The 12,167-nt window shown below is 53.1% G+C and overlaps 4 protein-coding genes across 4 annotated transcripts; 1 reads left to right on the top strand and 3 right to left on the bottom strand.

Annotated features, from left to right (window-relative positions):
* Window positions 1–518: 518 nt before the first annotated feature.
* PG998_006002 (uncharacterized protein) lies at window positions 519–1,449 on the top strand (the record flags this gene model as incomplete). The annotated part of the gene is made up of 3 exons (XM_066872820.1): window positions 519–819; window positions 895–1,002; window positions 1,055–1,449. 3 exons carry the CDS (start codon window positions 519–521, stop codon window positions 1,447–1,449), a joined length of 804 nt encoding a protein of 267 aa, XP_066732917.1.
* Window positions 1,450–2,588: 1,139 nt separating this feature from the next.
* PG998_006001 (uncharacterized protein) lies at window positions 2,589–3,986 on the bottom strand (the record flags this gene model as incomplete). Its single annotated transcript, XM_066872819.1, has 3 exons — window positions 2,589–2,949; window positions 2,999–3,858; window positions 3,921–3,986. The coding sequence occupies 3 exons, from the start codon at window positions 3,984–3,986 to the stop codon at window positions 2,589–2,591; spliced, it is 1,287 nt and encodes a 428-aa protein (XP_066732916.1).
* A 5,286-nt stretch (window positions 3,987–9,272) lies between these two features.
* Window positions 9,273–10,117, bottom strand: PG998_006000 (uncharacterized protein; the record flags this gene model as incomplete). The annotated part of the gene is made up of 3 exons (XM_066872818.1): window positions 9,273–9,311; window positions 9,498–9,929; window positions 10,067–10,117. 3 exons carry the CDS (start codon window positions 10,115–10,117, stop codon window positions 9,273–9,275), a joined length of 522 nt encoding a protein of 173 aa, XP_066732915.1.
* A 442-nt stretch (window positions 10,118–10,559) lies between these two features.
* PG998_005999 (uncharacterized protein) lies at window positions 10,560–12,167 on the bottom strand (the record flags this gene model as incomplete). The annotated part of the gene is made up of 1 exon (XM_066872817.1): window positions 10,560–12,167. The coding sequence occupies one exon, from the start codon at window positions 12,165–12,167 to the stop codon at window positions 10,560–10,562; it is 1,608 nt and encodes a 535-aa protein (XP_066732914.1).

Here is a 12,167-nt window from a genome sequence, read left to right as displayed (position 1 = left end):
CCGCACGAGTCTCAGGCTTGCCTCGAATGCCTGCACATGTAACATGGTGCGTGGCTCTCTTCGGGCGCTCAAGCGAATTGCATCTCGTCCGGTAGCCAGTTTTGGCACGAACCGCCAATAGGCAGGAGAGGAGAGGAGGCCATGGCGACGAATGCACAGTGCAGGAAGGAAAGATGCCCCTTACTTTGGAGCGTCTGTATGGCTGGGTATCATTTCGGCAGTCGATCAATAAAACATTGACACTTCCCTCCCAAGCCCTCGTTTCCCTCCAGCTTTTCTCTTTCTTTGCCAAGAAAGAAAGACTAAACTTTCCTCTTCGCCTTCACTTTCCCTTTTCTCTTTGCCCAGACGTTGGTATACCCGGTGTATAGTTCGACGATCTGCCTCTACACTAATAATACTTCATTGTTTTCCATTGAAGCCGGTCTTCCATCATCATACACGTCGTCTCTCTTTCACACACACACACACACACATATATATACACCACTAATCGCCACATCATCAACCAACTCAAGATGCCTTCAAAACAGCAAAGATACAACGACCTCCGCGCCGAGGACCGTGAAGACGACCGGTCCAGTACCGAGGTCGAGTCCTTGATGGAGGAGGTCGAGAAGCCGTGGAACTCCTCCCGCCAGAGATCCGAACGCCCTACACGGACACAGCGGACCTGCGCCCTCTTCAACCAGTGGCGGTGGCTCATCGACACCACCCTGCTCGTCGCCATCCTCGTCTTCGTCATCCGCCTGCAGTCGCCCGCCGCCGTGAAGTCGCAGTACCAGCTCAACGGCGACATTACTGGCGTGGGCCCCAAATGTAAGCAAGCCATGGACTCGCTCTCCACGGAGCTGGATATCTTGTCAGCAAGCTAACTCTTCCCTTCTCGTGCAGTCACAGAAAGAGTCGTCAAGTGGGAGCCTGATGAGGAGTACGCCCCCTACAACATCTCCGAGTTCTTCGAGCCCCAGGTGCTGGACAAGTGGAACAAGCTGATGCCTCGTACGTAATCCCTTCTTCTCCTCCTCTTCGCCCTGCTAACACCTCCCGACAGTCGGCATGGGTTTCCAATGGGTCAAGGACCCCGAGAACCCCAAGTACAGCCACCTGCCCACGCCCATCGAGTGGGACCAGGGCAAGACGGTCTTCACGACGTCGTGGACGCACCAGCTGCACTGCCTCTGGGCCGTGGTGCAGACGTACGCAGGCCTCAAGACCAACACGACGCTTCCCGAGGACCACCACTGGCACATGATCCACTGCTTCTCGTACATGCGCCAGGCCATCCTCTGCTCCGCCGACACCGCCATCGAGGGCCACGAGACCACCTTCCCCGACGACAACGGCGGCTCTGACGGCTGGGACGCCCACCATGTCTGCAAGGACATGAGCGAGGTCCGCGGCTACCTCGAGGGCGTGCGCGCCTACTCGGACCAGGAGATCTTCTAAACAGATCTAAAGAAGCGGACAGAGACACGCACTCGTCGGCATCCAGATACACTCAGAGCAAACAATCCAAAATGAGACTCACCAAAAAGGATTCGAAGGGGCAATTGAGGAGTGCAATGCTGTTGTGGCACCATAAGCGCGACGCCGTAGCAACCCAAGCTGAGAGGGCGGCCAAACAGGATGGCCTTTACCATCAATCTCGGTCTTCAGGAGGGCGACGCCGCCCCAAACCGGTCGCATTAGTCGGCTCGGCCCGCTCGTTTGTCATTTAGCTCGCACTGGACTCGGAGCAATAGTAAGCCGCTGTGTCGTCCTGGTCGCTTTGAGGTCGGTAAATAATGATAGAGGTTATCCAAGAGCCGCACGACCGTCCACGTGCCATGGTGCCATGCTCGTTCAAGTACCTTATATATGTATAGAGACAATCAAAATGAGAAACACATGTTGAAAACATCCACAAGGCCTTATTTGATCCTTTGCGTGCTGCGCCAGTGATTGGAGCTAAGCTGCGCCGTTTTCTGTCCACGAAGTTGGTCCATCTTGCGCTCGGAGACCCGAAGTCATTCTGTCGTTGACCTCCGAATGATCGAATCTTATTTGTCGTTCTTTCGGTAGGTTTGACATATATATCGTGGGATGCGATACACTAAATATGCTAAACATCTGTTAAAGGTCTAAAGCATAAGTAAGCGTTTGGTTTCGAGAAGTGCGAATCGGTCCGTCCCTAGAGTAAGTTACGGTTTGGGTCAGTCAAGAGGCAGGATCCACACCATCACACGCACGCCTCTCTCTCCCTTGCCAGCAGTTCAGTCAGCATCCGCTCCCGCCAGTCAATTAATTGTCTTGATTTATCCGGCTGGGATCACGTGGCAGCGTTGACTTCAATCCAAACGTGAGAATTCCATGCAGTCGAAAAACCACATCATGCCTCGGAAATGCCCTCGGAGAAACAAGAAGTGAAGTGAAGGGTAAATTTATTGATTCGATCGACATACAAGGTACGTCCAGGGGTATGATTCTTCTCCGTCTTGTTAAATCACTTAGATGCAAGTTAAAAGAAAACCCCTATTCTAACTCCAGCAATGCTTGTTCTTGCTCAAAATGCGAGCTTCTTTTGTTCTCCAGCAAATCCATTTCGGCTAGTAAGTGTTCTTCATGCCCGTCGTCGGTTCGGGCTTCTCCAAACGCAATGCCCACAATAACCAATCCTCGAGGACAAGGAAGTTCATAAGGAACTTGTTGCCCAAGTATGAGATAAGCACGACGAACGCACCGGCGACAGCGTCCAGAATATAATGGTTCGCAGTCGAGACAATGGCCAGCAGGATCAGCGCGGGGTAGCAAATGCCCGATATAAGGTAGGCGGCCCGCACAAACGCAGAGCGTCGGGTCTCTTGGTCGGTAGAGTCTTCCATCTGCTTCAAGAAGCGCGGGTTCTCCAGGTCGTCACCAGTCGAATCGGGCGTGGGGGGGGATCGCATCGTCAAGCGACAGGTGCTTCTGCGAGCCGAACGGTCGGCACCAAGTCCGCATGAAACCGCTTTCGTACACAAACACGCAGCCAATACAGAAGGCGTATCCGAAATGCATACTGGGCATCGCCGCGAGCTTGTTGACGTAGTTGCCGCTCATCCACACACTGGCGGCATCTTCGGCGTTGACCGTGTCGAGGAAGCCGTATTCCTTGGGCAGCAGCCGAGGGGGCATGCACGGGTAGACGGTGAAGGTGAAGAAAGCGAACAGGTTGAGGAGCGACATGGTACGGCGCACCGTGCAGAAGCGCTGGTGCGACGGCGCCATGGTGTAGTACCACGCGATGAAGCCCACAGTACCAGGAATGTGGATCAGCGCGTACACCCGGTTCAGAATCGTGAGAAGGAGCTCTCGAACATCCCCCGCGACAACTCCGGCCAGGAACCATTGTTGCACCCGCCACTCAATCCAGCGCTCTGTGCCTGTACCCTTGCCGCCGACGAACCAAGCCTCAAGCTCCAAGATGGAGATTCCATGGTCCTGGGCCACATTCCAGAGACCGACGCTTCCTCCGTACCACACGGCTGACAGGTACGCCGTCATGCGGTAGAAGAAGTAGGTGAGGATCCAGTAGAACATCTCGATCAAGAAAGGGAACTTCTGGAGGATTCGGGAGTGAACGTGACGGGCGAAGCGCAGCGAGTTGGGCGTATGCACCGTCCAAATGCCGAGGATGCGCCTGCGCTTGGGGGCGTACTGTGAGGAGTTGGGCGACGGCGAGCGGTAATCATCCGTGTCGAACGAATCGCGGCCATAATCGAAGTCGTCGCGTGTCGGCTTGATTGGCTTGTAGCTCGGCGAGCTCGAGGGGTTCAAGATGGAGTAACTCTTTTTGCGGGTTATGAACATGGCCCCGAAGAGGATCGATACGATGACCTGGGGGTAACCTGGTTAGCTTGGGGATCGGGTGCGATCTCGGGGAACGGGTGGTTGCGTACGACTGGCTCAACCCATTCGGGCATCTTCCAGACCTTCAACTTGGGAAGCTCTGCGTTTGGACCCATGATGGCGCTCACTTGGCGTGCGCTCGCGGTATGAAAAGGAGGCGACAGTGACGAGTCTCTTATTTCTACCGGCAGGTGCAAAGCACTGTGGAGCTTTCGACACCAGACAGACCACAAGATATGACTGTCTCGAAAAGCTCTCGTACTCCCACAAAAGTCGAATTATTAGGTTACCGAGCCGGTTTTTTTTTTATTTACTCATGAAATGCAAAAGTCGTTAGAGAGCTCAAGGCGGGTGTGTCGAGTAAGTCGGGCCAGAAAGCTGCTCGAAGCGACTCGGAGGGAGTGAAACGCCTGAGGCCAAGATGCGCGATGGGGGGTGGAAGATGCTGGACTTGGAGAGACAAGTCAACAAAACCTCACCGCGAGCCAAGAGGCAGAAGAAGGATAAATGGTGCAAAAGATTACTATGAATAATAAGAGGTTGTTTCTGTTTGATAAGGGAAGAGGGAGAAGCAACAGCCAGCACACATTTGATCCGACGAACTGACCTTGACTGACTGACCACCCGCATGGAGCAGCTAGTCAGGGCGGTTTAGGGTCAAATAAGTGGTCTTCCTCTGCTTCTGTGGTGCTTCGAGATGGGCGTTGGCGCAGAGAAGAGAGTAGCAGCCAAGCAGCCTTGCTTTCTCTTTACGGATTCAATGCCAACTGCAAAGACTGGAGACTGCGAGCTCATCCCACCCCACCAAGAATAGAACTTCAGTGGAGCGAGCGGGTGCGAAGAAGGGGTTTGTATTCAAGCTTAATGCGAGTTTGGGGAGGCTTTTAGTGGGTGGGTTGCTGCTGCTCTTTGGTGTTGCTGGCAGGCATTGCCTCTACATACATACATACATACATGTGTACATACTTGATACTGTCTTCTGTCCAGTTGCCAGATAAGGCGGCCGGCAAAGAGGTGCGAAAGCGAGGGAAAGCCCAGGGGCAGGGAATACGCCTGCCCAGCGCACCCGCTGCCGATCTAGCCGTCTTGTCGTGGGGCCCAGGATGGCAATTTGCTTGTCTCATCACCAGCTACCAGCGCACCTCAGGCACTTGGCCCAATTGCCCATACCTGCTTGGCGGTTGGGAAATGACCATGGCGGCCATGCCTCTTGGCACTTTGGCTATGTGGGCAGAATTGGTAGCGCATATGCGCGCTGACCGTATCTGGTTCTAGAGCAAGTATGTATTGCGAACCTTGGGGAGCAGCAATTGGAGAAGTTTGTAACACTGTTTGACAAACCAGGACATGCTAATAGGCGATGCACTACTCAGAAACTGTTACCATTGTGGCAGCCGTCCAGAGCCGTCCACTAGCCGTCTACCATATCACACACTGAGCCGCCAGTGCCCACTACTTGTACAATGATGCGACGGCAATCGTAACGTGATATCTGCCATCGGTCGTCTCCTACCTACTACATGTGGTAGTGATCGTACCGTATAACACTAGAAGCAGTAAGAGTATAGTACGTTGGTGGAAGGTGGTTGTATGGCACAACAATAAACCCAAGCGAAACGGTGGCCGGATTACCGACTCCTCAGCTCATCAGGGCCCATCTAAAGATCGCCCATAACCGTATCGACGAATTGAACAAGAATGCGGTACGGCGTAATGAAAATCTGACAGCCTACAGCCTGGTCCTTTGCTGTTCAGAAATGACGAGAAAACAAACAGCGGCTCAAATCTGTTCAAAATCCGTCCCCATAAGGCCCCAAGTTAGCCCATGTTACTTGCATGTACCCCACAACTGCCCACCATGGTCGCGTGTCCAGGCGAATTGCAAGACCGAGCAAAGAGCCGCAACGAGCAGACCGACTAAGTATGTACTTGGGGGATACTTGAAATGTCTATTTCTTGCACCTTTAGCCTCCCTCCCCTCCAGCCCTGTCTGCCCTTCCTGCCCCTGTCGCGTCGCATGATAACGAGGTGCTGGGCGGAGGCCTGCAATTGCAATTCCCAGAGGCTGCACACCAACGACGTCATGCTCGTCGGCTGGCATGTGCGATTCGCTGCAAATACTCATGTAGCACCTGAAAAGAACACCCGGGAAAAGAAAAGCTACCGGTTCCACACTGGACGCCCTAGAGTAGAACTGCCAAGCCGCCAAGCAGTATCATTGTCGGATGGGCAATCCTAGCGATTCCACTCAAGTGGACGTTGTGGCCCTTTCTCAGGAGAACAGCAAACTGAGGTGAGAGAAATTTCCCAGGAGAATAGGACAGTAAATAGGAGAGACAGAGAGAAAGCCGACCGGAAATACTGACCTCGGCATGCATGTCCATATTCTTGCGCTATTAATAAACCACTGTGGACTGCCAACAGAGTTTGAGTACAGGCACACACGATGTCTTTGACTGATGCTCTCCCTTAACGGAAAATATATGTTTCATGCTTCTGCTTCAATGTTCAGAGCGTGAGTGGGTGAGCCGTGGGAGCAGATTAGCGAGTTTCACTTACCACATGTCCCGTGCCCAAATGCTCCCGATGCAGCCGCAACTGACTTGAATATTCCAATCTACTATTGGAAGTTCAGATGCCGCTTCGAGAAGACCCATATACTCGATTGCTTCTGGAATTTGCTTGCTGCACCGCCAAATAGATGGAGTCCTGGTCTCCGATGTTTAATACGCCAGGCTGTAACGAGCTGCTGAGCCGTAAGGAATCCCGCGAGTCAATGGCCGATCGGCGACCACTAAACGGATGCCTAAAAAACGACTCCATCATTGAACCGACCGGAAATGTGAAAGAACAGAAAAGTGCGCTCCAACCTTCGGCTCCTACCCGAAATAAGCGTTGGTTGCAGGCAGGCGAGATAATCGCATGGTGTTGTGGCTTGGCATCCAACCAACGGGCGGCGGGCGACGAGCTCTTGACCTGTTTAGGTAGCTCGAGTCTGCTGGCAACATTGGCTGCTTGGCTCTTGGTCAGCTCACTCTATCTGCACCGCTGTCATGGGATTTCGACGTCATGACTCGGTTCCCCCGTGTGCTCCTTGGATAATGGCCTGCAGAGTCAAGTCGTGAACGATTGGGCGTTTGCGTGTTCGCGCATCCCCAATCGTGGCGAAGTTCCGGCCTAGTAGGACTTCGGGCGATAAGATGGAGCCGGTGACCTCCCCCGTTCTGCCCCCCCCGACTTGCCTGCATCTCCCAGCGGCCTCTTCCACCCCACTTGACCGACATTGCAGTCCCTAGGGATGGACGGCTGCGATGATTTGTGTGGCCGTGAAGACAAGCGCAGAAGGGTCCAATTCACTGCAGCCTGGGCGAGCCTGTCGTGTCGTCCATTCGACCCGGACGAGAACACTCTTGTCGCATGTGCCACGGCAGCGGAAGATTAGCCCGCTGAAGGTCCGGCCCGGTTTTGCTCCTCTTTCCCAGGCAACAGCATTTCCGTGCAACCAGCAGTGAGAGTTGCTCAAGCCCAATCTCGCTTCGACCCCTCCAATCCTTCTCGGTTGCCGGCATAGCCTTAGGATTCGCACTTCATCCCCGCTTCGGCTCTCACCGATTCCTCCCCTCTCTCACGCCACGCTGTTTGTTCCACTGCATAGATAAGACTGCCTTGAATGTGGCTTTGACGGGCATTTGCCACCACATACACGTGGCAGGGCGTAGGGTAAGCTGCGCAGGGGGGGGACAGATCCGTAGCACTTGTAGGTTGTCCCCGAGTGAACAATACACTGTATGTGGTCTCGATATCAGGGGCTGAACGGGGCTACTGCATTCCCCCATCCTTTGGAAGAGCGACAAAGGGCCAGCTGAGGTAGGACTTGAGGCAGCAGTTAATGCCCGCGGTGGCCTGCGATATGGGCAACTGTGAACGGGCAGACATAGGCTTTGCCAGACTCCCATATAGCCGATGTGAATCGCAAAAACAATGTGGGACAATGGATGCTATCAGTACACATATACTTTACCCGAATCAGCGGCTGAAATGAATTGGCATTGCTGGGTTCACGCCGTAAGAGTTGCCGAGGAGACAATTGAACAGTCAGTAGCCCGAGATCTAAGAACTGATGCCGGTGATTACATGCTTTTCACATCTTCTCTAAGCCCTATTAGACAAAGTGAACGGTCACAGAGATGCAATTCTCCCTCATTCATATGTACAATTGGTCACTGTGGCCGACGATTGTTACATACAGTCTAGAAATGCAGACTGAGATTCTAACAGCCGGCCCACCTATTCCGACAGTGACAGAAATCGGGTCAATAGGTAAACACTCTTGTACTTGAAGCACTCAGATATGACCAAACCTCTATCAGTATGTCTCATGAGACATCCGTGGATCTGCCCAAGAAGCCAACGCTTTGAGTCACCGTTTCTCCAGGGTGCTGTATAAAAGGCACTAAGTGCTGCCACTCCAACCGCCTATTGTTTCGTATGCCAAGACAACAACAATAACAACAAGCACAAAACACAGATATCACGATCAATAGATACTTTCAACAACACTTTATCCAACAACCCAAACCAAAAAAATCAAACATGTCTGCCCCAGTCAACCAAGGTTCATGCTTCTCTTCTGAGCGTGACAGTACCTCAGGCGGCGGTCAGGGCAGTGGAGGTCAGGGCGGCGGCTCTGGCGGCTCATCGTCCACTGCAGTTGGCAGCGGTTCTTCGAGCTCAACTGCGGTCAACTAAGCAGATGCCATAACGGGAAACCCAATTATTGGAGGGTTATAATGAGGATAAGAGTGGCAGTAGTAGGGAATGTGAGCAGGGAGCTGGGTTGAAACCTGGGAATTAGTGATGACTTAACCAACATAAAAGGAGAGATAGGGTCATTTCAATAAAGAATTCCAGCGATTTGAAACTTCCACGTATTGCGCGATTTGTTTTGGTGTCTTCTGTTTGCAGTAGTACCTCTTTGTTCGGCCATGACATCAAATAGGAGAAGTTAAATATATCCCCTTGAACAGGACTTCAGTGTGTACCATTGTTGCAGATAGGATATCCATACAGTGGCCAATTGTTCTCTCACCCTTTCCGTATTCGGCGTCAAGTCTTCGAGGCTATGCGCTCATCATTCATCCATGCTGTTTGGATAACGATCATTCAAATATCTGGAACGCACAGCTCGTTCATGCCCTGACCGCTCATCTAGGATATAGTAGACGACGAAGTGGTCCTTGGCTGGCCTTCAAACAGCCCTTCTCGCCGGACTACCCGTATGATCTCCAGCATGAACAGACTGAAGAGCCCATAACGCCAACCCGTGGTCGTGAGCCAGAGAAGAACGTGGAACAACCAACCGCAAAGAATAATTAGGCACCCTACAATGAGAGGCAGCAAGACTAGGAGTAGGAGGCCAGCCAGAACGACTTCGACTCTGACTTTGACATTGTTTTTCTTGGGATTTGTCTCTTTTTGAGATGACTAGAAGGGGTGGGCAATCAGTCAGTCCGCCAGTCTCCCAAAGACATATAGCACGGGTTGGGCAGGGTAGGGAATGGTTTATGCATGACTTGGGCATGTAAGTCTGTTTCTCCCTTCGCCGTTACTAGACGTTCACTACTTACCAGCCGCCTAATATCCCTGGACAATGCCTCGATGTATCTTGAGGCCTGATTGATCTCGTACCAGGCAAATGCCGCCTCCCACAGATCGATAACGTGCTGCTCTTCTTCTAGGTTCGACAAGATGTATTCGGAGGTGTTGAGATGGGCCGAGACTTCAAGATAGTTGTCGCGCAGTATCTCGAATTGCTGCTGGCCAGGCCTGCCTCGGTCGTTCAGGGGGTCGCCCGCGTCATCGAAGTCGGTGGCCTCGAGCCAGTTGCCACACCGCTCGATGAGCTCATCAAAGACGCGAGGCAGCTCTTGCTTGGTCTTCTCGAGGAGCACCCGCGCGGTGGCGAGGCACCCCGAGATGGCCCACATCTCAACGGGGTCGCGGGGCGGGAGCGGAAGAGGCTGCGGCGGTAGGAAGGGTTGCAGCAGTTCATATCCCGGCTGTGGTCATTGATTAGCGAATGATCCAACAGGGTAAAGACAGAAGTAAGAGCTGGAACGGAAGTATGAGAAGAATAAAAAAATTGCTTCTCATAAATCGGCCGATTTCTAGTTCTGACCTACATTCTGCTGTGCACCGCGACGACGGTGGTATTGAGAGCGACGGCGGGTGCGTCGTCTTCGGGCATCTCTGGTGGGCATGGCGAAGAAAGGGGCTGGGCGACGGTTACCTCGGTTTTCAGATGGAAGTGTTGTCCATCTGATTGAAGCGATTAGGTACACTAATGGATTCACAAACCGTTGATAAAATTTGCTGTAAGTCGTGCAAGTGAGGTGTTGTTGTTGGTTGATCCAAACACTCCAGCGTTTGCAGCGTTATCGCCTCAGCAACCTCAATGAAGGGCTGAGCGACCTGACGCAATTACTCAAGCTCACCTGTCAGCCACTGCGACACTTGCCATTCACGAGGCGAACATCCAGCAATCGACACAAGAAATTGAATATTTCTCCATCCTAGATCAATGTTCGTTTCGAACAAAGCTGCCCGCCACAGAATATTGCAGAATATCGACCACCGCCACGGATTTTGGGGCCCTCCAAGCATTTTCTTGAATCGTCATAAAAGGTAACCTAGCTGTATTCGACAGCCAGATACTCGTCGCTCCACGAAGCCAGCCACATCTGCAATCTCCGCAGTAGGAAGCCCGCCAGCTCCTCCTCGGTTTCAGTCTCGTATTCTGGCGCGGATCCCCACTGCTCCCTCGTACGTATAGCAGAGCGCGGCATGCCGCTCCGCTCTTCCAGATGCCAGGCCAGGATCGGGTCCCGGCTCCGCGCATGGCTCGCGACCTGCAGCGAACATGCCGCGAGTGACTGCGCCTCGGCCTCGCTTGCGGCACGGTCACTCCGAGTCCAGCCGAACGTAGCCCGGATGCGACAGAAGAATATCATGGAGCTGAAGTATGCGCCGCGGCATCGGACCCTGCCTGGGGACTCGGCCGCAACGGGAAGGTCGCAGAGCGACACGGGGTACGGCGGTCGACATTGATAGCAAATGTGGCCGTCTTTGAAGGCTCTGTATGTCCGCTCCGTTCGCTCGAGGATATCCGCCCTCCGTACCGCGTACTCGGACTGGCAATCTTGGGAGCTTTTGAAGTCCAGTGTATGGATGTCCTTCAGGATGCCTGGTAAGAAGGCAACGGCGCCCATGATTATGTAGTAAAGCTGTGACTCTGCGTCTGTTTCTGTACTAGCTGCTTGGTCGAAAAAGCGTTTCCATTCTCTGGTTTCGAACATAGACTTCTCTCTCTTGAAAATCTCCGTTGCTACCTGCATGGCGGTCAAGGGGGTTGGTTCATGGCGGTGATTCGGGGGGTCGACTCTACTCACAATACATGGTCCTTGGCTCCGGATTAGTGTTTGAACGAATGAGGAATCAGTGCTGTCAGGACCAATCTGCTTGATCAGACCGACACCCGCATTGTAGTGGAAAGTCAGGGCGTTCTGATTTGGGAGGCCGAGTAACTGGGAAAGGGGGGATGTCAAGCTTCCGGTGGTACGTTCAATTTCAACACGACCCAAAACAAGTAAAAGCTTACCTCGTAAAGCACAAGCAGCCGCGTTGCGCAGTACACATCCAACATGAGGGGAGGAGTCTCCGGCCTTTACTACAGCACAGAGGCTAGCCAAGGCCTTGGAATGCAGTGCAGTATGGAGAAGTGGCGAGGTCGACAAGCCCATCATGTGAGCTGCTCTAGCGGCCACGCAATTCATGGCATCGTCCAAGAACGACTTGAGTCCATAGTGGCTGGGGAGATAGTCCAGAAAACACGACGGCCATCTTCGGAGAAGGAAACCGGCATATCTCTGATTGTGTTTCAGCAGACTACAGGCCTTTTCTGGCATATCAATGTGGGTGAAACTGGTCAAGCACGCTATGTCAACGTTGAATCTGGCCCGCATGGTCTCGTATCCGTTGTAGGAGGGCAGGATTGGAACGGAAAGCGGCTGGGCGCGATCTGCCATGGTCCCATACTGCGGGTCGCCTTCGGTCGTCGTGCTATTGGCGCTGCGTATTCTATTCCTACACCCTGCCCTCGCGGCTTGTTGTCGAATCATTGATCTCAAGTCTTTGTTTTCATGCCCAGTCTGGAAGGATCCGGCGGTGTCCACAAAGAGAAGAGCCGGGCCATCTTTCCGACGGCTCCGTCTCTTTCTCCCCGGTGGTTCGGATGCCAT

This window comes from Apiospora kogelbergensis, assembly GCF_038363985.1.
Source record: "Apiospora kogelbergensis strain CBS 113332 chromosome Unknown utg000003l_segment0_segment0, whole genome shotgun sequence".
NCBI lineage: Eukaryota > Fungi > Ascomycota > Sordariomycetes > Amphisphaeriales > Apiosporaceae > Apiospora > Apiospora kogelbergensis.
The sequence above is the reverse complement of the archived record's forward strand: the minus strand, read 5'-3'. Positions and strand labels throughout refer to the sequence as shown.